The sequence below is a fragment of the Notamacropus eugenii genome, chromosome 3, assembly GCF_028372415.1.
Source record: "Notamacropus eugenii isolate mMacEug1 chromosome 3, mMacEug1.pri_v2, whole genome shotgun sequence".
NCBI lineage: Eukaryota > Metazoa > Chordata > Mammalia > Diprotodontia > Macropodidae > Notamacropus > Notamacropus eugenii.
This window is the reverse complement of record NC_092874.1, coordinates 332,057,793-332,085,407: the sequence shown is the minus strand read 5'-3', so window position 1 is coordinate 332,085,407 and position 27,615 is coordinate 332,057,793. Positions and strand designations below refer to the sequence as shown.

Here is a 27,615-nt window from a genome sequence, read left to right as displayed (position 1 = left end):
CTAAACAATCTCTTGTCCTTTTGAGATTCATGACGGCCAAATTTATCACCCAATCCAAGTCCAGGTCATTGTTATCTATTGCCCTCTCTCTCAGGACATTTTCCTTCTTTCCTCAATAGGTTCAATGCTTGGCTCAGAGTCTGTCTCTCCTGTCTCTCACTTTCATTATTAGGCAGCTTCAACATATATATATTGATATCCTTTCAAATATTCTAACTTCCCAGTTCCCCAATCTACTAAATTCTCATGACTTACTCCTCTACTTTGTCTTAGCTACGTGTAGAGATGGTCAAACCCTTGATCTTGTCAACATCCACTAGTGTTTCATGTTCCATGAATTTCAAAATTCCTTTATCTAATCAAAATTTTTTTGCCATTCCAGTTCACCCTATGCCTTGATAACCCTAACACTGCCCTTTGTCCACATTATGAACTTTATCTCCCTTATTCTTCAATTCTTTCCCAGGTATCCCTGAACTGGCTATATTCCCTCCCTTCCCTATTTCAATCTCTTGGTAAACCAACTCAACTTTCCATTATCATCCATCTTTGATTCCAAATGCTGATCATGCTTTGCTAAGCTGCAAAACATGCCACTACCAGCATGCTTCATTTCTGTTCATGTGCTGCTAAACAGAACTGGAAGAAAACTATTATCTAATCTCAATTGGGCTCCTCATTAAGTTAGACAATTGACTAATTATCTGACTTCCCAATACTGGTTGTTCTAAACCTTTTCATCTCTTCTCAAACCTCCCATGGTACCCCTTTCTTCCCAATTCTCTCAGACGAGGACCTCATTTCATACCACCAAAAACAACTGATATCATTTAATGAAAGTTCCCTCTTCTCTCCTCTTCCTCATCTCAACATTACTGAGAAAAAGTGGCCTCTATGCTTGCTACGGTAAACCCCTCTATATGCCCCCTTCATCCTAACACTTCCTAATTTCTCCAGAAGATTGTCCCTTCTATTATTCTGAATCTTTCAGTCTCATTCTATCCATTGGCTCCTTTTTTGCTATGTCCAAACACGCCCTTATCACTTCCAATCTAAAAAACCTTCACTTGATCCAACTATCTATGGTAGATACTGTCCTATGTTTCTCCTCCCATATCAGGACCAAACTTCTTGAGAAAGTGTCTCTTCTTCCTAAATCCCCTGCAAATTGGTTTCCAGCCTCATCATTAAACTGAAACTACCTTCTTCAAAATTGCAAGGGATCTCTTTAATTTTAAAATTGAATTGCATTTTCTCAGTTCTGATCCTTGACTCCTTTGTAGCTTTTGGCACTGTCAGTCACCTTCTGCATACTCGCCTTTCTGTTTTGTACTACTGCTCTCTCCTGGGTCTCCTTTCTGTTTGACCACTCCTCAGTCTCCTTTGCTAGATTTTCATCTGGGTTATGCCATCTGTGAGTATCCACCCCCAAGCTTTATCTAGACTCTCTTTTCTCTTCTCTTTGGACTATCTCACTTAGTGATCTTATCAGCCCCCATGAATTCAGTTATTGCCTCTATGCACATGACTCCCACATCTATATACCGAGTCCTAATCTCTGCTGTGCTATAGTTGTGTATTTCTGAATGTCTCTCGAACATCTTGAGCTGGATGTCCTGTAGGCATCTCAAACTTGGCATTTCTAAAACCAAACTTCACCCCAAATCTCCCCATTTCTGAACTTTCCTGTCATTTGTTGAGAGCAATACCATCCTCCTAGTTACACAGTTTCACCTCAGTGCCATCCTCAACTTATTCACTCCATATCTATTGCAAAATTTTGTTATTTCTGCCTTTACAATATTTCTCATAAACATCCTCATCCTGAACCCATACAGCCATAAATCTAGTTCAGTTCTTCATCACCTTTCACCTTTCAATTGGTCTTCCTGCCTCAAGTCTCTCTCCACTCCAATCCATTCTCTCCACATTGTGAAGATGATCTTTTTCTGAAGTGTAGGTCCAATCATGCTGTCCCACCCCTCAATAAATTCTAATGGCTCCCTGTCACCTCCAAGACCAAAGACAAAATCTCATTTGGCAAAGACTTTCAGAACCCGCCCTCACCCCTGCCTTTCCATCTTCTTACACCTTATTTTCTGCCACTTACTCTTCCATTCAGGGACATTGACCTTCCTTGATTTCCTCCTTGCTGTTTCATGAACAAGATACTCCATCTCTCCAGGAATTTTCTCTGGCTGTCCCCCATGTCTTCAAAATCTCTCTCCTCATCTTCACCTCCTGGCTTCCTTCAAATCCTAATTAAAATCTCATCCTCTATTGGAAGCCTTTCCCAATCCCTCTTAATTCTAGTGACTTCCCTCTGTTAATTATTTCCTACTTGTCCTATGTTTAGCTTGTTTGTATATATTTATTTGCTTGTTGTCTCCCCCCTAGTAAGTTATGAACTCCTTGAGGACAGGGACCATCCTTTGCCTCTTTTTGTATCACTAGGATTTAGATCAGTGCCTGGCACATAATAGACACAATGTTTCTTACTGAATGAGATTGTGATCAGAAAAGGGAATTTCAGAGATCATGAACATGGTGGTGGTGAGTATGTGTTTACTGGCTGTTCCCTAGGCATTTAGGTGATGCAGTAGATAGAGAACTGGGCCTGGAGTCAGGGAGTCCTGAGTTCAAATCCAGCCTTAGACACTTATTGGCTGTGTATCCTCAGGCAAATCACTTAACCCGTTTGCTTCAGTTTCATCAGCTGTATAAAGAACTGCACCGACCATGACAGATTGTTGTCAGGATCTGAAACATTTGTTAAGTGGTTGGCACAGTACATGGTTGATGTTATATAAATACCTGTTTCTTTCATTCCCCGCTTCCCTTCTCTTCTGGTATACCAACAGTATCAAATAGAAAGGGGCCACTGATCTATACTTAAGAAGCCTGGCTTGCATATTGTGACAATTTTAAAATGTAATGTTATCTATGTTTTGCTGTTTATTTTGTTAAACATTTCCCACTTCTATTTTAATCTGAGACAGGATATATTGGGGAGTATTGTGGGCAGCCAAGCATGTTGGATAGCTCTGCTGGCTACAACATGCCATTCCCCATACCTAGAATGCACTGCCTCCTAGAGGCAAAAGGATGTGCCTTTTAGGAGTGTGTTAGTCTTTCCTTCTCTGAAATTATTTTGTATTAACTTATCTGAATATGTTGCTTTTCTCTGGTAGAATTTAAGCTCCTGGAGGTCTTAATCCGTGGGTGGGTGGAAGGGTCTTTGTTTTTTGTTTCTGTATTCCCCACAAAATTCTTAAGACTTTCTAGAACTGAATTTTTAAAAGAGGTGTTGTTTTTTTTTTTAGACTGTATAGTATGGTATAGTCAGATCTGGATTTGAATCCTACCTCTGGAATTTACTAGCTATTTGACTTTGGGCATAGCCTCTTCTAGCCTCAGGATTTTTTTTGCCCTTAAAAAATAAATATGCCTCATAGGGTTTCTATGAGGATCAATTAAACCATGAAAGTGCTCTGTACATTGTAAATGTTTCATAAATTACTTTAATGTTAGAAGACTCCCTTTTCTATACTTTCCCTCTTGCCTTCATCAAAATGGTCTTTTTTTTAAAATGTTTATGTTCAGAATAAAATAATTTGATGTCTTTTCAAATTTTGTAGTAACTGACACTATTGAGTTTATGGCTCTTTTAAACCTGTTTCCACATCTGTAAAAATGGGAATCTCTTTCCCAGAGCAGTTGTGAAGATTAAATGAGATAATTACTCTGTCCATCTTCAAGCACCATATGAGTATTAATGATTATTGTATAAGCCTCATGAGAATTGGCAACACAAAACAACCAGCTATTCTTTATCTGTGTCTGAATGTTTTAGCAATTCTGTAGCCTGTGGGTACTGTCTCTCTATATACATGCATACATGTGTATGTATACATATGTATGTATGTGTGTATATAGATATGTGTATATGTACATTCTGGTCTTTACTCCCATCAAAGTCTATCTTATCTTTAGAGAAAGAAGGGACAAATGAAACTTCTACTTGAACCATTTTAAGTGGTTCATCCTTTCAATTTCTGAGGCCTATGTTGTTTATAACTCTAGGTTTTGACACACATTTGTGTGGATTCAGAAATTCTGCCAGACTTTTAAAGGGTGACCACTGATTGGAACACGGCTCATTTAAAGAGCTTTTATAAATATTTCCCAAGGAGTACAATTCTTTTCATTGTGGGGCAGAAATGTAAACAATTCAGCACTAGGAAGAATCACATGAGACTTCAAACGAAATTGAGATATCAATTCAGCTAGGCCTTTAAGCAGCTTAGTGTTTTCATCATGTTTCCAATTTCCTGGTTTCTCAGGTCTCAACCCATAAGAAAGGTTGCTTCTAGCTGGACAGGAAGTACTGAAAATCTCCCAGGATCAACATGAAAACAAAATAAAAACCCAAAACAAAAAACTTTTCCCATCTGTTGTGATGGAATCACTGTGAGATTCCATGTTAATAATTATGCACAGAAAGCTTCTTTTGTTTTCTGAAACTCTACATCCTTAGCATACAGTAGGTACCTTCAAAAATATTTGTTAAACTGAACAAGGCCTATTTATTATACGCTAAATTGAACCAATCAGGTTAATGCTTAGAGTGGTTAGCAAGTCTAAGCATCACCATACATAACAGAGCATTGAGATAACATGTGGTTCAAATAACACATCAAAGAATCAGTGCAGCAAAGTATCAGACACCTTCCTCAAGGCTGAATGAGTAAGGTTTAGAATGGGATGCTGATAAAATAATGAGAAGTGGTAGAGATTTTGAGAATGAATATGATTCCTCTGGTTGAGGATCAAGTCACCAACATTTTCACTGCTTCAAGGACCATATCAAATAGAATAAAAATTAGTCAAAATTTCCAAACTGCCTACTATGAATCTCACAATATGAGGTATAACCAAGAAATGGACAATTCTGGCCACAGCAATAAACCAGCAAGTTCAAATGAATATATTACTGATTGTACATACTGAGCCCAAAGTGTACACAGGTGCCCAGAGTGATTTTAGGTAGGAAAAATCAAAAGAAGGCTTCTTGGAATTAGGGGTTTCAAGCTGAGTCTTGAAGGTGGTAAACATGGTACCCAAGAGACTTTTAGAATCATAGGTCTTAGAAATGATGGAGGGATCATGTAACCTGGTTCAACTTCCTGATCTTCAGTCACGTGATCAAGCCACCATCACCTCAGGTGGCACTCAGGCATAACAGAAAGAGTACAAGACTTGAAGAACCTGAGTTCAAATTCTGCCTCTTGACTCTGGGCAAGCCTCTTAACTGCTCTTGAGCCTTGGCTGTCTCACCTGTAGGATGGAGAGGATGGCTATAGCATTTACCTCATTGAGATATCGTGAAGCTCAACAGAAGCAATAGATATAAAGCATTCCACAAATTTTAAAATGATCTTTAATGTCAGCTATAACAAATATTATGCTTGGGCAGGACGAATGCAACATTCAAAAGACAGGCAGGGGTAGGTTGTGGTGATCCAGAGTCAGCTGGGCTGAGTGGATGGCCCGAATAAAGGAACAGCAACAAGGAGGCTGGTGAAGAGGACTGTCAATGGATGGAGGGCTTTGAAGGAGAGGCTGTGTTTCAGTTGGGACTGCTTGAGCAAGGGAGTGAGTGACACACTGAAAATCACGTTAGAGGAATACTGAATACGCTGCCATTTGTAAGATGGAATGGGAGGGGGAAGGGGAAATCCTGGAGGCGTGGAGTCCAACTAGGAAACTATGGCAGTAGTCTAGACACGAGGGAGGAAACTAGGAGGGTTGTCCTTCTGTGAGTGATGATTGCTACTAGCCTACGGTTCTTTTTATGTTCTCCGTCAAAAAAGAAAATCTCATGCTTATACAGAGGATACAATTTTATTGGCAACAAAGACTTTTACATACAATATTGCACAAATTATAAATCGATCAACAAAATAATATTAACTACACAAGTTGTTACTAGCACTTACATAATATTCTTAAAGTTTTGTGCGTGTTGTGCATCAGGTTCTTATGAACAGGACGCAAGTGAGCAGGATATGAACATGACAATCATATTTAAAGGAACTCAAAACTACTTCAGTTTTGACAGTGTTAACTTTCAGACAAGAAGCATAGATACTACCACACAACACGAAGCATTCAATATGTCAAACCCTGCAGAATCAAGAATTAGAATATAAAATGAACACTGTCAGAGAAAACTGTGGGAATGAGTATTAGTTCACGTTCATTTTAAAAAAAGGCTATTCCTTTAATCTTCCAGCAATAGGTTAGAATTCAGAAAATATTAAATTTGAAACTTCAGGAAAGACAACCATCTACTGAAGCGGAGCACAACAGCTATAGCAGTTAGACTAAGTCTTTAAAAAAGGATTTTCAGGTTGCTCCATTACTCACCCTCTTTGACTTTTTGAACTGTGGTTGTAGAGATGCAAAGAAAGAAAGCAATTCAAACAACTTCCTCTCCAAGTTCTGTCACTTAAACACAACGGTCGTCCACTTAGCTGAGGGACGAGGGAATTCAGCTAGCTACGAAGGCCCCTGTGTTCTTTTCATAGTCAAGACAAGTACAGATCTGTCACTTTTCTCTACTGCCTATGAGCACAGACAAGGACAACCTGTATTGCTTAGGAGGGGATAAGAGACATGGATCTTTAGAGGCACTGTGGCCCCGTGGAAAGCCTGCCTGTGAGTTAAGAAACTTCTGTCTGGTCCTGGCTTTGCCATGATCTCAAGGACATGACCCTGGGGAGGTTGCCCCACCTTATCAGGCCTTTGGGACTGAACTAGATGGCCTATAAGATTCCATCCAGTTCTTAAATTCTAAGTGAGCTTAGGAATCATGCTTTAGGAAGACAGGGTGGAAGAAATAAGAAGTTAAAAATTAGAGACTGAAGATATATATTTTTAGAAAGCGCTGTCATCTAGAAATTCTTTGCAGTGTTTCTAAAAACTTATCTACACTCAGTGACCATGACTGTTACAAGTTAAGGCCTTCTGATAAAAAAAGCTTTGATAAATCTGAGTTGGTGAGAGATCTCCAAAGTCCTTTGCTACCAGGAGTCAGATTTTCTGCCTCTGAATTTTGAGAGTCAAAAATCAGGGACTGAAATGTAAAAATGATGAAAACATTTCACAATTATACCTGCTCGTCAGATGGCCACTTATATGCACAACTGTGTGAAATGCAAGACTGAACCTTATCAATAAGACAAGGAAAATTTGTTCTAAGAGAAATAAATGGAGATATAAACTCAAAATAAGGATTTTTTTTTCTTACAGAACAGTAAATTATCAGTGCTCCTCAGAGATTTTCTAGAACTCAATCTGTCAGCTAAAAGATGGTGCAAAGACCAATTTTTCTGGAATTTAACACAATGGTTTTATTTTCAAAATGCATTAACTTTATTTTCCTCATAAGGCAGCCATACATTGCAAGGCCCAGAACCTGAAAGAAACATGATTTCTTTAGAAAGCCACATGGTTGAACACGAGCATTCTTGGTACTTAATGCCAAAGTAGTCCTGAGTTTTCAAAAGTTAAAGCTTTCTCCACAGCCACAAGTTCCTTTGATGTTTGGGTTATTGAAAACAAATTCACTGGACAATTTGTCTTCTACATAGTCCATTTCTGTTCCTAAAAGTGTTAGCTGTGCTTTCTTTTCGATGAATACTCTAATTCCTTAAGGAAAACAAAACACATGTTACAGAGTGTCTCAACATCCTTGTAGAGCTTGCCAAACCAAAGCGCAAATGAACTTCAAACAGAAGACACAAAGCTAAACAGGAAGCTTTGTATATATTTTAGTAATCCTATCAAAGTGGTCAGTTTCCTATTTTTCTTGTTGTACCAGTATTATGACTTATAGAAAAGCAATTACAGTAGGGTAGCTGGGGTTCTGCACATGAGCAAATGAATGATGTTTCCATGTAAAACACTGATTTACCTCTCATTGCATTCAAATGTCTTTAAAATCTAAGTAATAACTTTGGTAAGATTGAAGGTTTTAACAAAAGCACCAAAATTATGTTCAGGAAGTAAGCGTCATATGATTTTTTAGAACAGGCTTGGCTATTCTATTGCCTAATTTTGAGCTGTGCACAATGACAATTAACTAATACTGCTATTTTAATAATAATAAGTAATTATCATGGAAACTGTAATGACCCAATTACACGGATAATACAAAATCTGGCCTAACTTGATGATACCAGTATTTGGTAGAAAATCTGGACAAATAAAAAAGACACCAAAATATGGTTGCTTCTCTCTTTAGAAAAGATTAAATATTATTTAAGCATAAACCTTATTCCTTTTGTTTCAAGAATAAAAGCTCTTTTAATCAAATTAAGTTTTAGAATTAAAAAAAAAAAATCAATTGGTTTCATTAAGGGTTGAGCCCAGAACCTTCTGTTTCTCACTACAGCCTAAAGGAAAAACAAAACAAAACAACCATGAAAAGGGCATGTGGCAAGAGCTTAGTGCCCTGCAGATATAAGAAACAACTAAATGAGTCAAATTTCAGCACCTAAGGTATGTGACTATGTTCAATCCAGGGCACTTCATACCACATGTTCCACACTAGAGTTAGGAAGTTTTTCAGAAGGTGAAGAATTATTCATTTGTCTTTCAAAGGAACTTTTACAAGTTGTTGGCCAGCTAGCTGGGAGATAAACATTACAGGCAAAACACTATATTTCGCAGTAATAAAAGCTTAGAGATGTGGCCAGGAAAGTAGACAAGAATTTCCCCAAAGCACAGGCTGGCAACCAAAAAAAAAAAAAAAATGAGGTTGTTTGAGGGCATAAAGAGAAGCGCTGGCTTCCTATAAACTGTCTAAGGAAAGCAGACAAATGCAGATGAGTGAAATGACTTTTTATTATATAAAAAGCTTAACAATGCTGGCTCATTAGATGAAACAACACATGCCTCATGCAGTGAAGGCGCAGATTTGGGGCACATCAAGTTACCAAGCATTTTTAAGAAAAGACTTACCATCCTGTACAACTTCTTCATCAGACTCTCCTTTTGTCTTGGTGTATTCTAAAGTGTAAGAAAGTCCATTACAACCTCTGGTCCGGACCCCAACTTTCAGACCTATCTAAAAGAGAATTTAAAGTGCTTTCTCTTAGACATAACTTTTATTTTTATGTATTAAGACACAGACAATAACAAACTCAAAACTCAGCTACCAATCTTGATTCATTCATATGTAAACTAGAAAATGTGAACAAGCATTTCTCTGGTTAAAATGGCCTTTTGTAAAGACTAAGCAGGAATAAGCTTCTTTTCATTACAAGGGTTAATAATCATATTCTGCTCCCTAAGGAAAGCACTTATGATAGAATACCTCTTTATAGTACAAAAAAACTTCATAAGCCCCCAAATAATTTAAATGTTTCTTTGACAATTCACTAAAAGAAAGCTTTTTTTCCCCCTCTTAATTTTATGTTAGTGTAACACCTCTACAGAGGCTACAGAAATTGTTACTTGTATCTTTAAGATACAGGAAAGCTTGTTGGAGTCTCTCTATAGAGAGACTGAAAAGACAAGTTAATATGAAAGTTTGAGGGAAACTGGAGAAAATAGACGAGAAAACTTTTTTCTTGGGAGAATTGATTAACTCTTACATGGTGAAGAAAGATTACAAAGAGAATTCTGTGAGGAGTCATCTGTGAAGAGAGAGAATAAGGTATAGAGAAAGAGGATAAAGAAGATTCTTGAGAGGAGGCTTGTTATCTGGAGGTAACTAAATGATAGAACCATGCTATGTAAGTTATAGTGATGATCTTTACGTATTGTAAACAATAATTTATGTCTTTGTGCTACCAGTAACTCATTAATACATTGTAGAGCCAGCAACTTTAATATTTATTTAAACTGAATAGATTAAGGGTTTTGATTTACAGATATGAACAACTTTATGGGAAAAGAGGTGTCTCTAGCTTATTAAATAATTAATATTTAATAAGTTGGGGTGTGGTGATGTCTACAAGCTAGTTGAATGGGAGAAATGTGCAATTTTTGTAATTAGTAAGGAAATACACAAACATATGCCCTTGATTATGTTAGAATGCAGGACTGTGAGAATGGATGTTAATGAGCCAAACAGCATGTTGAGGGGCTGCCACCACACGTAGGCTATAAATATGTTGTGGATGACCCCAGACCCCTGCTATATTAGGACCTGGCCTAAGCTCCCATTAAAAATAAACAAACAACAAAAACAAAAATTCTGAGGCCAGAAAGGTGATGAAGTCTGTCCAGTCACACACATCAAATTAGTGGCAGACTCAGGCTTAGACTCTCTTGATAACTGCTCCAATGGTCTGTACTAAAATAAACTCCTAACAAACTTTTGTCAGAAGTCTTAAAAGGTCCCTCCCCTTCCCAGGAGGGCTACTTGTCTCTTTCGATTGCTCCTTCTTCACAGAGTTCTGTGTTTAAAATGAGAGCCAAGCACCAGGAAACATGGCAATCTCAGAACCCTATGGTCTATATCCTCCTACGCTGGTCTGCTCCAAAGGGCCACATCCTTTTAAATCAAACAAAAAAACCCTAACTTTAATAAAACTAAGTAAGAATAAATTTATAAAAAATTACAATTTAAAATGAATTTTAAAATATAATGCACATCTACAAGTTTATTAGTTATTTTCTCTGTATCTTCTGTTTATTCACTACTATATTTGTGTCCACAGTTTTCTTTTTATATAGTCCCAAGAAGGATGTAGTTACCAATTTTTAATACTTGCTTTTCCCCCCAAATCTGGTATTCCTCCTAATTTTTCTATTCCTGCTAATGGTATCACAACTCTTTCCATAACTCAGAATTAAGGCCTGTCTGTGAATGCTCCTCCCTTTGCCCTAAGAGCCAAGCAGTTGTTAAGTCCTCTCACTATATCTCCTTCCACCAGTCCCCTTTTTGTCATCACCACTCTAGTTCAGAGTCCTATTTCTTACTTGGATTTACTTCAACAGGCTTATAAATTGTTTGCCCTGTAGTCTTCCCTCTCTCCAGTCTATCTTATATGCCTTTTTTGATCATTTCACACACACATCCTTTTTTATTTATACTTTTTGCTTAGATAGAATACAATCTTCTAAGAAATCAAGATTTTGTCCCAACCTATTTCTCCAGCCTCCTGGTCTACTACTCATCTGACTTCATACACCCTACTCCAGCCAGACTAGACCCTCTAGCAGTTCCCCGAGCACAGCTTGCTCTCTTCTGCCTCCATGTTTAAATATAACTTGACAGGACAGTTCACGTTCAGACGGGGATAAATTATAATCCTTGTTAGGTAAGGTTCTGAAGCCAAAGGCTGCATCACACCACAAGACACAACCAAACAGGAAACATAATTATTGGGAATGGATGTGGACATTTAAAACGAAATGTATAGCAAATTGCCACAGAAGATAATTTTACATGAAAATATCTGATTACATTTATGTTTTCTGAGAGTAGGTTTCCCCGTTTTGTCCAGGCTACAAGTGTAGTGACCACTTGTGGGCTAGACCCTAATACTAACTGGCATGGAATCTTAAACCTGTTTCTTTTTTTACCTGAGCTATTTTGACCTGGACTTCTTTTCCCATCTGTGTGCAGCCTCATGGCTATCCATGGCTGGGTGCTCACCATACTAGTACCAGACTTAATGTAGACACCTGATTGGCTGTAACCCTCCTGGAGTTCAGGATTTCCAAATTCAAGAGATCCAGCAACTTCAGTCTCCCCCATAGCGGGGATTACAAGTGGATACCAGCCTGATGGAACTACATAGATTTGTTTGGAAAGCAAACAAACTATCCTAAAGTTTTGGTTAAAAGAGCACATTATAAACATTTCATAGTGGTATGAGGGCAATAGCTCATTAGTGGCAGAGCCAGCATTAGAACCCACATCTCCTGACTTGGGAGTCAGGCTTATGCTCTGCTATCCTATACTGCTTGCCACTCATTCTATAGAGTGCGTGAAGGTTCAGAATTAAATGAACTGGACCGAGGTCAGTTAAAAGATTGGGTACAAAAGATAGGTCTGACTCTTACCTTCTCTAGATCTGTGTTATTCAATAGGAGTTACAAATGAATAAACCTACTCATTAAATTTTGCTCTCTAATCTTTTGAAAGATTAATTGATTTTAAATGAAAAGACAAAATCCAAAATCAAATGTGTTTGGAAATCACCTCTAATTACCATTTTCTTTCTCCCTCTGGTCAATCAACAAGCAATTATTAAGAGCCCACTAAGTCTCAGGCACTGTGCTAAATTCTGCAGATGCCATGATAAAAACAGCTCCTTCCTTTAAGGAGTTTACATTCTAATGTAGGAGACAACATGCAATTATATACATTAAAAAAATATATTCAGGGTATAGGTAAGAAACAAACCTGGATTTATATCACGTGTTCTGGATAAGTGAATTACGGATTTCAATTGTGAAGGGATCTTTGATTGTGGAGTCCAACCCTATCATTTTTACAGAATAAGGAAAAGGGGGCCCGGAGAGAATCCTCTGCCCTAAAATCTAGAATTCTTTCCACTATGTATTGTTATACCCAGCCTAAGGGTAAAATAATTTCCCAACACAATTTGTATTTCATGGTCATGCATCATTTTCTACTTACATTTTCTGGTTTATCTTTAAGAAGCTGTTTTATCTTATTCACAGCTGCTGGTGTCTGAAAAACAAAAGAAAATTAAACTTTGACTTAAATGTCTACTTTATCTTCTCCATAGATTTTAGCATTTTTCCCAAAAAGACTCATAATAATAGCTCACGTTACTATTCACACAGGAGTTTACAATTTATAAAATAACTTTCCTCATTACAGAAGTGAAACAACTTGCCCAATGGCAGAGGCATTAAGTTCCAGAACAAGGAACAATGAGTCAAACCAAGTCTTTCTACTCTGCTGGAAACAACATCAAAAACTTTGTTATATTCTTCTTTTCATGTTTTGTTCTTTAATATTTTAAAGCAGACTTGCACAACTTGGCAGTAGGTAGGGGCCAAAATTAAAATAGACTAAACTCCTTCGGGCAGCAGACAGGTTTTTAGCAGCTCACTTTCCAAGTAAAGGTATAATAAATGATTAAACTATTTTGCAAACAAACCATATTAAAAAAGGAAAGTTTCAATTAATTACACTTAAGATTTTTATCATGAAATCACATTAATGTTTAAAAAATTACTTTGCTAAGCAGTACAAGTTTTAAAAATTTTCCAGGTTTTCTTACTGTTTACATTTAGTTAATGGGACACATTACACTTTTTGTCAGCAGTTTACCATACTCCAAAATCATGTTTGAAATTGATTTCTTTAGAAATCTGAAAACAAACCTTAGTAGTCACCTCATTTTCTGAGTTTACTTTCCTGAAAAACCATTGCTTCCCAATGAGATTTTTTTCAACAATTTGGATGCTTTAATTTGTTTTTCATTGGTGTCCAATTTGCTTAAGTCAGGATATTTTGAAGTGGCAACAAAGATTATATTCCTTTGGAACAGCTATTACTTCTCGACAAACAAGACACAATGTTTTGCCTCATGTAAGTAAACAAGTATCTACTTGTCCATTCTGGATTAAACACTATGTTCTGATTAACTCTTCTGTTTCTTTTTATCACCCATTTATCACTTTAATGTTAGAACCAAAAAATCTCCACAGCAACTGCTCCCAGACAAAGAAATACTGAATTGAGTGTCTGACTTTGAAGAATGTGCCACACTCATGTAACTTGGAGGGGAGCCATGGTTGAGGGTGGGGAAGAAGACCTTGCGGTGCTGCCACTCATCGTAAAGCGGGCATCAGTTGTGTTGGCATGTGGCTGCTCTCACTTTGTACTATAGTACAATAGTACCAGTACTATTCAAAACATAGCGAAAAGATATGACTCTCACTCCTCTCAGACTAGAGACTGATGAAGGTTGGTTGCCATGGGTCATGTGACAAATAGGAGAGAATACGCAGTGGCAACCCACCCGTCAAGTTACACGATGGGCACAACAGTGACTAGCAGAAGGCAGGTTAAGTGGGGCACTGACAAAGCACTTGCTACATCTTTACTTTCTTTTGTATCCTCTACATTAATTGTGGGCCGCCATGTTGTGCAGACCTGTTTTAAAGTACTGTACCCAATACTCAAGTCTATTTTATTTTTTTGAAAGTCTACTAGCAATAAAATATTACCCACTAATTCAGTAGCTCAACTCCTAGGCACTGAGTTGGTGGCAATGGGAAATCTTTGGCTTCAAGGCTACATGTGGCCCTCTGGGTTCTGAAGTGTGGCTGTTTGACTAAATCTAGACTTCACAGAACAAACTTCAGTCAAAGGGCTACACTTGAGGACCAAGAGGGTCATACATGGCCTTGAGGTCACAGGTTCCTCACCCCCGGATTAGGATCCTTCAAGCATCTTTACATTTCAATAAACAAAGAATAAAAAGAGGATTGTTGTAACAGTTGTTGAAACTGTTATAAGTTATTACATATTTTATTTTTTTAAATGTGTAAACTCAATTTAACAAAACATTAATAAAACTGCCTTGGTGTGTCCCTTCTGAACTGAACCATCTTTTTTGGAGGGGCTCTGAGATAAAAGATGTTATCATATACATGTTATCTGATAGTGATAGGTTTATAGCTCGTGAGTGGTGAACCGAAACTTCGGGCTTATGTCACTGCTGAGTCAAAAACTCTGGATTCCAAAAACACAAAGGCTTGGGTCCATGAAGTGCTAATAATAGAAGGGTGTGTGGACTGAGACAGATCGTACTACGTTCATGGTTCTGTCACCCTCTTCCCCAACATTTTTAATAGAGGTGAAATCTGATTAAAATAAATAATACCAAGTGTGGATCAACAGAATACATTTCTAAATCTCAGGAACAGAAAATATATTTAGAATTTTAGATTTGGACAATGTCTTTCCAAAGTACAAAAACTCTGGAAAGGCATCATCCAAATCTAAATTCTGCAATTCTATGAAAAGAAGCAGTGAGGAGGTGTGTGTTAAGGGGCATTAATATCTTAACGGAGTTATAAGTGGAACAAGAAAAAAGAAGGGATCGTAAACAGAATGAACAATTTAAGGAAGAAGTTTAAGGGAAAAAAGGAAGCTATTTGGGAAACTAGAGGGACCTAAGAACAAAGCAGGGAAAGGTGTGGCAACAGAAGAGGAACTGTAGTTGCTATGAATAGGTGGGGTCAGTTTGGGGAGACTGTTCAGGGTACATGAGAAGTATGGAATGGGCAAGAAACAAATTGCCTGGAGGTGAAGGCAAAGGTTGAGTAGTTACATGAGGATGTTAGTAACATCTGCCTTTTAGAAGCCAGAAACGGGTCTGTATCTTTGAACAGAGGAAAGGAGACGACCTTTTAGAGGAAGCAGAGATAAGGGAATGAATGACCTCCCATTCTAAGATTCTATGTTCCTAACGATGACAAACAAGCCCAACTGTTGCATGGAATGAGGAGGGTGACTGTCTGGGTCAAATACAAATAACAATATCAGCAGGATCTTAGGTTTTAGTACCAGCTAGTGGCAATTAAACAATATTTATTAAGGGTGCACTGTGTGAGCTGTTGGTACCAGAAAAAATAAAATAAAACAGAGAGCTTTACACTCTACTGAGGGATGTGATGCATCGATTGACAGCAAAGAATAAATGCAGTCAGCTTGCTCCACTGATATCCTCGATGTCCAGAGAGTCAAAGAGGCTCAGCAGCATGCTGGGAAACCACTCTTTCCCCCTCTTTAGAGAAGGACATGGACAAGAGCTCCACAGGATGAACAGGTATAAATGAGTTGATCAGCATCACTGGAATACCCATATCAATGAGACCATAGATCCACTGCAGTATGTACTCTCCAGAAAGCCATCCCCTATTACCAGAACCTCATTTATAATTCCTTGGTCATGTATTATTCAATATTTTTAAAATATCTGAATAGCAGCATAGTTGGCCAATTTATCAGATATGCAGATGACACAAAGTTGAGAGGAATGACTATGGGATGACAGTCAGAATCTGAAAAATTTTCAACAGGCTAGAACAACAGAATTAATCCAAAATAAAGTTTAATAGGGATGTAACATGCTATACTTGGGTTCAAAAAATCAACTTCTTCCCAAAGGGGAAAGAGTGGCAGGATGACGGGTCATGGGTAAAAATATGCTGTCAGATATTTTTGGCAGCTGTTTCTGCTTAATGATTTTTTTTTTACAAGGAAAGATTCAATGAGAGTATATTGGGAAATGACATTTATTTTTTAAAATGGCATCAATAAAGCATCTTTTCCTACCAGCTCTGGATCTATCATTCTATGATTTTTTTTAAAAAACAAAAGTATGGACATGAAAATTAACAAGGTGGGATCATGCAATAATAAACATATCAGTTGGACTGGATTGAAGGGGCTTGTATTAAGGAGTCATAGGAAAACAGGATGGCTAAACTGTAGGGAATTGAAAGTAAGGGAATTATTTTAATAAATTAAAAGCCAAGTAGGAGAGCCAGACCAAGCAGTTAGGGACCATATGGACTTTTGTGCCGGCAAATGCTAAGATGAAATCAGTATTTTACATAATTTAGGCTATCAGTATATCAGAAAAGGGGGTAACTCAGAGATAATTTGAAGTGAGAAATGATAGCTTAGATACAGCAAGTAAAAGGGAGGTAAAACAATGAGATATCTTCCCCTCTTTCAGGTTCTCATGTTATGTACTCTTTGGAGTCCTCCACTCCACAACATACTGCCTTTTTGCTGGAGAATTTGAAGCAAGACTGAAGCATCAGAAATAATGAATACGAAACCAGAGATGAAATTCAGGTAGTTTTTTTTTAAACACTCTTAATTCATTCCCTATCTCCCATCCTTTCACATACTCTATAGAATTTCATAATGTAAAATGAGTTTCAGTTGACTAGTCTAATTTACTAATCTTATTTTTTAAGAAATTAAATTAAAAAAATGAAGAGCTGCCTTCTTTCCTTCCTAAATCCCCTTCCCCAATGGAGCAATCAAGAAAAAAAAGTCCCTGTTCCAAATGCTATGGTCAAAGAAAAGAAATACACCAAACTGCCCACTCAAAAAAAAAGGCTCAATCTCTTTCAGGAGATGGGCAGCCTGTTTTCATCATGTGTCCTCTGGGATTGTGGTTGGTCAGTGTGGTGATCGGTTAACTTACTAATTTTACAATGAATAACCAGTCACTAGAGGCAAAATAGTTTATCTGTGGTCACATAAGAAGAATCTAGATTAAAAAAAAGAATCTAGATTACTTGACTCCCAGTTCAATGACCTTCTACTTTGCCATGCTACTTTCTTAGGGTTTTCAATGAGACTAAATTATTAGCATATCACATGTAGTAGGTGGCCAACAATTATTATCATAGGATTAGAGATTTGAAATTGGAAGGAAAGTTAAGAGGTTGCCCAATCATACTTCTTTGTTCTACTGATGAAGAAAATGGGCCCCACAGAGGTTAAACTGACTTGCCCGAGGTCATAAAGCCAGTAAAGGACAGAACTGCAAAAGGCTACATGAAATGGGTCATCCTTCTTAGGTATTAAAATTTCTATCAATTATCAGATTCACTTGTGTGGGCAATCCAATTCTAACATTTAGAGCAGTAAATGAGAAGCAGAAGAAAACTGATTCATTCTGGAATCATTTTGAAGAAGCAGGAAGATGGCTAGAGCTGTGGAGTGGTCCAACTACTCCGGAAAATAATTTTCAGTTATGTTTCCAAAGTCACTAAATTGTGCAAACTCTGATCCGGCAATACTAACAACAAGCTTGTACTTCAAAAAGATCAAAGAGAAAAGGGATTTATATGCACAAAAAAAGAATACAGCAGCACTTTTTGTTGTAGTGAAGAACTAGAAATCAAGTTTGTGGCCCATTAATTGAGGAATGGCTGAATAAATTAAGGGTATGTGAACATAATGGAATATTATTGCTAAAATAATGATTTAAAAAATGGTAGATTCAGAAAACGCAGGAAGATCTATACTACCTGAGGCAGAGGGAAATGACTGTAACTAGAACAGTTTATACAATGACCACAATATTGTAAAACCAGGCCAACCAGTCAATAGGCATTTATTAAACACCTATTACGCGCCAGGCACTGTGGTAAGCACTGGGGGTTACAAGTAAAGGCAAAACAGTTTCTGGCTTCAAGGATCTTATAACCTGATGGAGGGAATCAACATGAGAACTGTGTACAAGAAAGGACATATGGGATAAACTGGGGATAATCTCAAGGGGAAAACACTAGTAAGGGGAGGAACCAGAAAATGCTTCTTGACGAAGTTGAGATTTTAGCTGAGACTTGAAGGAAGTGAAGAAGAGAGAGAACATCTCAGGTCAGTGACAATGTCTGGAATCGGGAGATGGAAGTGTCTTATGGGGAGAGCATGAAGGAAGCCAGCAACGCAGGACCATACAGAAGATAGAGGACAAGAATGTGTACAAGGTGTGGAAGGGAGCAGGTCAGGTGACGAAGGGCTTTAAAAACAAAACATGGTCTTATACTTCATCTAGAGGTAACGGAACCACTGGAGTTCACTGACTAGGGGAGTGACATGGTCAGACCCGTGCAGCCCAGGAAAACAACTGTGAAAAACTTAACTTGTTTGAGCCCCACAGCAATCTTGTGAAATAAATGCTATTATTTCCATTTTATAGATGAGTAAATTGAAGCTGAGAGAGGTTAAGTGACTTATCTACAGTCATATAGCTATAAGTGTCCAAAGAAGGATTTGAACTCAGGTCTTCCTGAGTACAAGCCCCCTTTCTCTATTCTCTATTTCATATAACTACCCCTATGACTTTTAAGATCTATGATCTATGGAATGATCAATCACATCTCTAGTAGACTGATAATAATCATGTGTTCTACCTCTTAGCAGAGAGGTAATAGAGTAGAGCTGTCGAATGAGAAATATATTTTCAGACATCTGTGGATTTGTTTTTCCAGACTATACTTGTTTGTTAAAAGGCAAAGTTTTTATCTGAGCAGGAAGGTTGTGGTGCAAAGGAGAACTGAGAAAGGAGTACAGGTAGTAATAGTGACATTAAAAAGAAAATGTCAATGAATCATTTTAAAATATCAGTAGAAGAGAGAGCATAAGGAAGTTTAGAAAGGGACATTGTTGTAACTACCAAGTTAAATCTGAAATATAAGCAAAAAACCCCCCCTCAAGCTGTATATAATGGAAATTCGTGGCTTCATCAAATCTTTTTCTGTTCATGTTCAGAGAAATGTTCCTGTTTGTAGATATTGTCACGTTTATGATAATAGAAAAATTCACAATAAAGTAAAATTAAAATCAGGCAGAGCCTCAGTAGAGAGGCGGTGGAGTGTGAATGTAGAATGATGCACACACATCTGGGTGAGCCGCGGTGCTGAGGTGTTTGCTAGCATATACTTATTTATTACAAGGGAGAAAAGTGTTTAGGACGTATCAATAATGTGGGGGATGAAAGCAAAGAATCAATAACACATCAAAAGAGAAAGGAAAATCAGGACTGAATTCTGAATTCAGAGTGAATGCTGGAATGGGAGTCAGGAGATATAAGTTCGTGCCTTGGGTCAGAAAGGGGCCAAGTGCTTTACCTTGTCTATGATGATGTCAAAAGTCCTTTCCAGCTCTAAAATTATGATACTATGGTGGGAGAGAGTGGGGAAGGAAATTAGCATTTATATAGCATCTGATATGTGCCAGGTCCTGTATTAAGTTTTTTACAAATTTCTCATTTGATCTTTAAAGTTACTTTCAATTCTAACATTTTTACAAATTCAGTTCTTTATTTATCCTTCTTTAGCATCATTTATTTCCAGAGTTACTAGAATTGGTATCAAAAGAGCAGTCTACTGGAAAAATCTTTCTCAATCTAAGGGAAAAATATCCAAAAGAATGCTTAAAAACAGTAATGTGCTTCCTACTGAAATCCCCATCTCCCAAAGCCACAAATACTGGATGTCTGGGATGCCCATGTTAAGGCATATTTGATGTTTACTTGTTTCCGTTGTGCGTATTCTTATTCATGTTTCATGAGCTTTTCAGGACACCGAAAAAACATAGGTTTCTTCCCTAAAGGAGCTTACAATTCAATTCTTGGTTAAGTCTTTTGTCAGAGCCAGTGGCTAGGTGTAGTTGGATTGATGACTGAAGTTACAAGTCTGTACAGAACCCTGGCTCTGCAACTTTCTACCTGGGGGGCTGCAGGATCCCTTCAATCTCCTAGACCTCTTTTTTTTTTTGGACTAGAAGAGGATCTCTACTGTCCCTGATAATTCCATGGGATCTCCAAGCTGTGGACTCTTCAGGAGCCACAGGGGTAGAGAGGGGTAGGGAATGGCCGACCCATGTGATAACGTCTGGCCCTTTCTTTGTGCCTTTAAGTCTGTATCCCTGTTTAACACATTTTTCAGACATGGTTAAAGTAACTGGTTTTAATTGACTATACCTATTACTAGTAGTAGAAAGAAGCGCTCCGTGGGAGCGGGCGGCAATGAACGTCAATGACAACGTTTTAAAAGAGAATCCATAAAATATTAAAAACAACAACAAAAACCTGCCCACGCACTCCTTCCATAAACAGGGTTCTCTTATCTCCCAGGAGCAAGCAGCCCCGAGGCCCCGCCCCCTGCCCGCCTGGGTTCAGGGGGCTGAGGCTGCGCGGGTTGCTGGGAAATGTAGTTCGTCCACGGAACCGCTTTAACCCTTCAGATTCAGGAGCCGACCCTTGTTTATCCAGCTCGTTCCGAGGTCCAAGAAATCCCAATGGCCCCGGGTGGGAAGTTTTCCCCCTCCCCATGCCAAGGTACCCGGCTGGCTTGGGAGCTGCTTTCCCCCACTCCACTCATCCCCGTGCCCTCTCCTATCTCTCGGAGAAATGGAGGTGAAGTCAATGTCAAGAGCCCCGAGGAGCCCGGATGGGACCCGGCCGCCGCGCACACGCCACTCACCAGGGTCAGGGCTGCCCGGGTGGGCTGCAGCTTCCTCTTGCTCACCGCCCGGACCGTGGCTCGCACTAACGAGGCGGACATCTTTCCCTGCTCGGCCTCCTCCACCCCCGCCCCCCTTCCCTTTCCAAGGAGGTGCTCCCGCGGCTCAGCGGCTCTCCATGGACACGGCCGGCGGGCGCGCTGACGCCACAAGCTGCCGCACGCGGGACGACGTCCCCCGCCCCTCCCCTCCTCCGCGCTCCTATTGGACAGACGGCAGTGACTGACGGGAAAGGGAGGGCCTGGGAGGGGGAGGGGGCGTGTCAGGGATCCGACAGGCACTCGGTATTTCCCGCGTGTGACGTAGGGCGTGATCGCGCAACGAATCAACGTAACGAAATTAACGGGCTCTTGCGTCACGACGCCGAAAGGCAAGACGTCAGACCCGACGCGCTTGGGCCCGGATGTGGGCTGCGTGCGGCGTTCCTGCTTCGCGAGTCTTTATCGGGCAGCGTGCTGTTCCCCACTTGTTTGGAGCCAGGCCGGCCGAGTCAGCTCGCACCGCTCCCAGTGGGGCGGCCCCCCCCCCCCGAGTTTAGCCTTATGCACCAGAGGTATGCTGGTAAATATTTAACAACCGGCTTTCTGAGAGGAAAAAATGTATGCAGGAGGCATCCCTAACCTTAACCCGCATTATTGACATCTTCTCCCAGTCACTTCCTTAAGTCCAGACAGTCCACAGAACAGCCACGCCTTGACGGACAGATGTGGTGTAAACAAACACTGGCTCCCGCAGGCTCCTCATTGTGGTACTGCTGCGGGGCTGCACGGTCACCAACCGCCCTTTTCACAAGCATCCCCCCCCCTTCTAACCCGCTGCTCACTGGTGTGCTGCCACACCATGGGGGTCCTCAGGTGCGGCCACACCGCACCATGGGGGTCCTCAGGTGCGGCCGGGACGAATTAAATGGCTAACATCAAAGTAGCGCCCCCTGAAGCAGTTGGATTTTACCGTGGAATTTTAACGAGTGGGCAGAGTGCTTGCTGGCTGCTCAGGGATGGGTGACTTTTCCCGACCCTTTTTTTTCTTGCCATTTCCTTCTCCATTTTGCAGGTGAGGAAACTGAGGCAAACAGGGTTAAGTGACTTGTCCAGGGTCACACCACCAGGAAGTGTTTGAGTCAGGTCTGAACTCTGGAAGATGAGTCTTCCTGAGGCTGCCCTGTGCCCCCCAGCTGCCCCTGGATGGGTAAAGTCTCATGGCAATGGAAAAGAGAGACTGCCCCTGCTCAGAGAGGCCAGGGCTACAAAGCCAAGGGAAAGTCCTTCAGGTCTGTTGGTGAAGCTGGCAACACATTTGGCAGCTCTAAAGACTGTAGTGAGGAGAAGCTTATTTTCTGGGTCTTCCACATAGCGGGCTAAAGTACCAGTTGCCAGGCGGCATCTCCTCGGGGCTGCTTCCCAGGGTGATGCCTTAGGGCGCTTGGTTGGAAGGATTGCTGTTCCCAAGGTTTTGGGGTTCAGAATCCTGGCCTCTCTCCATCAGGGTCTAAGTGGTCAAGGCAGTGGGGGGTGGGGGGGGTGACCTGCCTGACACATTCTGCCTCCTCACTCTCTCATCTGGACTTGTTGCTTTAGCAACAGCTGGCTTGATAGTAACATTAAACATGATTAAGTTGGTGGGCAGTTTTTGAGGATGCTTGGCATCTTTGCAGGAGTTGCCTCCTCAGAGGATGGCTGCTTATACGATGCTGGAAGCAGGGCTGTTTTGGGGGGTGCTGCCACTTCCTGTGCTCATCTTTCTGTGGATGTCAGGTGTCACCTGTTGCTGGTGGTGATAAGAAGGTGAGTCCCTTTTCCATGATTTCTTCCCTCATCGATGGCTGTGGGGGCTGGGTTGGGAGCAGGTCTGTTGGTGGGGGACATGGCTGTTCCCAAGGTTTTTGGCCTCAGGGTCCTGGGCTGTCTTCACCAGGGTCTAAAGGAAGATGGAGGTCAGAGTGTGTAACAGTAAATACCCTGACATACACAGGGAGGCCTGCTACCACAGGTACTTAGATCTGCATTTATAAAAGGAAAGGAAACTTTTGAGGGGTCAAAAAAAGTCAGCACCCTGAACTTCAGAAAAAATACAGAGAAATCAAAATCAATAGACATGCTTCCAAATGTTTGACATAAGCAATACATATATCGTAGATCAACAGATCCAACTGTCTGACCATAGTTACCAGAGAGGGAAGTACCAACACCTAGATTTTCAAAGCCAAGGGGACTGCTTAGCAGCTTCCCAGAGTCTCATCTGGCACACAAAGCTTCTTCTAAAAACTAAGCCCCAAAGTAAAACCTCACCCTCACAATACTTATACATTCTTTTAGAGCCAGAGAGCATCACAACCCTTGAGATGCCCTCTGACATGGGCAGCCAGTACCTCATTAGAAACTTAACAAAAGGTGTGGGCCTTCCTACAAATCTTCCCTAATTATATTCCTCTTAATGGGCAGGCCCATTAAAGGGTGGGGAAGATTTTTAATCACATTAAAATAATTAACAATACAAATACATATACTGTTTCTAGTTAAACTTGTACTTCTAATAAAGACTCTTGATTGATAAAGGCAAGATTCATTCAGAGGTACTTGATTATACTAAAACAAAAACAGCAAAAGATCCTACTTTGCTTGCCATCACAGAGTGGTAGTTTGATTTTCCAAACATGATACTGCCTCTGAGACAGGTACTTCAGGTATCTTAACAACTACATATACTAAAGACAGGGATGGGTAGAGAACAGTGTCCTTGCCTTTCTGGATTTCCTTTTGTCCTGGCTCAAATTCATTTGCAGCTTAGCCAGAGAGGGATAAAAGGGACCAAAGGTAAGTATTTCTCTGAAATAGAATGTTTATTCTTTGGCCAATAAGTAGAAAAAGACATACCCAACCTTGGCCCAGGAGCTGTCTGCTTGGCTTTTGTTAGCTGTGTGTCCTTTCAGACCAAAGAACTATCCGTCTTCTGTTACCACTACACCCCAAGAGAATAAAGGCCCAGAAAGGCAAAAATCATTCCACACCATAGCACCCAGTGAGAAGCAGAGGTACACTGAGCAGGCACTGTGCCCAGCAAGCAGCAAGCTCAAGGAAAGACACCAATAATTCTGTGGTGGAGCAGGTCCGTCTGTGTCAGTGGAGCTGCCTTTTCAATGGAGATATGCTCAGTGAGGAGCAGGTCCACTGTGGACAGTGCCATAACCTTACCTAATCTAACGTCATCCTGCAGTGAGTGGACACTCCCAACATATTCCTCACCCGTGGACTTCCCTTTCAAGTGTGATTCCTGTGCAGGGATGTGTGGGAGCCTGCTCTTACAGGCTTATCAAATACTTAGTGTTGGCATTTACACCTCAGAAATCAAACACTACAAATCAGGACTTGGCTTATTGTTTTATTTTTTTTCTAGATTTAAGAAAGTGATGGAGAAAACGTGATCGATGCAGATTAAACTTAAATTTGTGGATGCATTTTTTTTCTTTCCATATACTACTGTATTCTCCCTGTGATGGAGTGCTCCTTGCTCAGCCCTATCTCAAGTGTCCGTAGAGCTCTCTGTCTTCCTAGGCAGACATAGTCTGGCAAGATGACTCACAGTGACCTTTTCCTTGGATTTCCCTATCAGTCTTCAGTTTGGTGTGTTTTCTAGATCTCTTCGGAGGAATTTTGTTGGGGGAAACTTGCTGTATTTCTTCCTATTACTCTTCCATCATAGCTTTGCTTCTGCTCTGAAAGGATTTTGATTGATTAGAGCATTGAATTGAATCTAATAATATGAAATTCAATAGGGATATATGTAAAAGCCTTGCATTTGGGTATAAAAAAGACATGATTAGATAGCAGTTGTTCTGAAAAAGATCTAGAGCTCTTAGTGCATTGCAAGGTACGATTGTAATTGCATTGTAACATGGAAGCCAAAAAAGTGAAAGTCATGTTGGGCTGCCTCAAGAGGCATAGAACTTTTAGGAATAAGGAAGAGATGGTCCTACTGTACTCTACCCCCGTCAGACTTCATCTGGAGGATTGCATTCATTTTTGGACATTGATTAGCTGGAGAGTGTCTAACCAGTTTGGTTCACTGCCTTGAATCCGCATTATATAAGGATTGGTTGGAGGAACTGGGCATATTTAGTTAGCATGGAGAAGAAAAGATTTGGTGGGGCAGTGGAGAGGGAACAGGATAGCCTTCCTCAAGTGCCTGTTATGTGAATGGGTGATTAGATTTATTCTGCTTGGCTCCAGAGGACAGAATGAGGAGGTGGAAGCTGCAAAGAGACCAATTTCAGCTTGACGTCAGGAAAGACTTCCTAATAATTAGAGCTATTAAAAGGAGAAGGGGCTGCTCTGAGAACCAGTGGTGTCACTTAGAGGTCTTCACTTTGAAGCTGAGTGACTGGTAAGGTATGTTGTAGTGGAACTTGTTTTTACCAATAGTTTAGACTAAATGAGGCCCCTTCCAGCTCTCAAATTTAGTGATTCTGTGACTGACTGGAGAAAAAGGAAATTAATTGATGAAGAAGTGTGAGCTGTTGTTTGGAGTGGACATTGACCTGTGGAGGATCTTGAACCTGAGACAGCTATTCCTGCAGATACCATGTGTAAAGGTGGGAGGGATGCCACAGATACGACATTTATGTGGCATTTTTTAAAGTTTGCAAAATGCTTTATTTTCATCATTTCTTTTGATCCTCTCAATAATCCTGTGAGGAAGGTGCTTTTATGGTCAGTTTTTATAGGTGATAAAATTGGAGCTCAGAATGGTTAACGGATTCATCATATTCAGTTTGTATTAACAGTTGATCCAAGTCTGCTGACACCAGGTGACCTTTGTCAGTTGTAAAAGGGATTGGCTTAGATAACAATTAAGGCTTGTTTCAGCTTAATTCTTGAATCTTAAAAAAAATTACTTTGTATTTGTTTTGCATATATTTTGTACTTATCTGTACTATATGTTTTATATCCTCCCCATCCTGAAGAATATAAACGCTTTGAGAACGGGGCCCGTTTTTGTTTATCTCCAAAATTGAGCACAGAAAAAACAGAAGGGACCTAATAATGCTTGGAAAAAGGAAGGGACATAATAAATACTTATTGAATCAAATTAAATTTCAGAAGAGGGAAAAGGAAGAAACCAGTCACAGACAGAAAACCATCAGAGGGATACCAAGCTGAATACTGGAGGATGGTGAAACTTGGAAAGAAATGGATGAAAGAGAGGGGAGCAAAGCAGGGAAATGGAATAACAATAACGATGAAAATAATAGTGAACATTTATATAGCACGTCCTCTGGCCCAGCTGCTAAGTGCTTTATAATTATCTAATGTGATCTTTACAACAATCTTGGTAGGTTAGTGCTATTATTATCCCTATTTTACAGATGAGGAAACTGAGGCAATGACTTGTGACTTGCCCAGAATCACACAACTAGTAGTAAGAGTCTGAGGTGAGATTTGAACTTGGGTCTTCTAGACTTAAGGTCTGATATTCTGCCCATGATGAGGCAAGTGACTGAGAAAGGGTGCTGGATTTGGAGTCAGATGACCTGGGTTTGAGTCTGGGTTCTTCTGATTCCTAGCTGTGTGGCCTTGGGTGAATCGCTTAGGCTTTCTGTGACTCTGTTTCTTCATTTGTAAATGGGGAAAAGACCTGCACTATCTGCTTTACAGGGCTGCTGTGAGAATCAAACTAGAAATTGGACCTTACGTACTTTGTAAACTGTAAATTGGGCTATGAGTATAAGCTATTATTATTATTAGCAATCCATGTAGAAAGGAACCTGGAGTAGCAATTCTGGGGGTACCATGTGTGAAAGGGGAAATAAGGTACTACATTTATATGGGGGTATAGGGAGGATTAGCACCTCTAGTGTGAGGGCTTTCTGGGCCTTTTTCAAGAGCAACCCATCCACCTTTGGAGTCTATCTGTCATTCTACTCTTACCTGTGGCTTCAAGAATCTGTAGCATGTGCAGTGGCCACACCCTGCAAAACCATCTTGACATACAAATGGGCTAAACCGGGTTGAGGGTAACTGATCTCAACCTCATTGATGAGTTAGGAGAATATCTACCTCAAGCATGTGAAGACTTGTCCTGGCAGAATGGATGGATGGGAACAATGTTTTCTCCATGGCTGTGAAGGTGGCTGAAGCACTCAGAGCTTGGTCAGACATTGGAGATGCCAAGGTCATCCACGCCAGTCATCATGGCTTTTGTCCTGCTACTAGATTCAAAGATTCTGGAAGAGAGAGTGAGGCTGAGAATTCTGCTAACTGTGCCTACCTGAAATCTAATTAACATGTAAGTCAAGACATCACCCTTGTGATGTCATTGGCTCTTTTCAAAAACAAAGGACAAAGCAACATTCACATGGCATTTTTCAAGTTTGAAAAATGCTTCACATTTGAACAGAGCAAATACATATAGAAGGCAATGGAAAAGGAAAACACTGGAAGAAATGGCACTAAGGAGCAAAGTAAATTGCTCTGTCAACTGACACATTTTACTATAAGTGTGTAATAGCTGGAAGCAAGTTACAAAAAGAGCAAGTTTCATATGGAACTAGACAT

At 40.0% G+C, this 27,615-nt stretch overlaps 1 protein-coding gene across 1 annotated transcript; it reads right to left on the bottom strand.

The window, feature by feature from the left end:
• Positions 1–5,885: 5,885 nt before the first annotated feature.
• Positions 5,886–21,386, bottom strand: ISCA1 (iron-sulfur cluster assembly 1). Its single transcript, XM_072596973.1, has 4 exons — positions 21,025–21,386; positions 12,665–12,718; positions 9,028–9,133; positions 5,886–7,713 (listed from the first exon to the last, which is right to left on the bottom strand). The coding sequence occupies exons 1-4, from the start codon at positions 21,103–21,105 to the stop codon at positions 7,565–7,567; spliced, it is 390 nt and encodes a 129-aa protein (XP_072453074.1). The 5' UTR covers positions 21,106–21,386; the 3' UTR covers positions 5,886–7,564.
• Positions 21,387–27,615: the final 6,229 nt, after the last annotated feature.

Coding starts and splice junctions, on each gene's coding strand:
- ISCA1 (XM_072596973.1), bottom strand. CDS start 21,105: ATGTCCGCCTCGTTAGTGCGAGCCACGGTCCGGGCGGTGAGCAAGAGG. Junction 9,134..12,664: donor TTAAAGATAAACCAGAAAAT/GTAAGTAGAAAA, acceptor ATTCTCTTTTAG/ATAGGTCTGAAAGTTGGGGT. Junction 7,714..9,027: donor TGAAGAAGTTGTACAGGATG/GTAAGTCTTTTC, acceptor GTTTTCCTTAAG/GAATTAGAGTATTCATCGAA.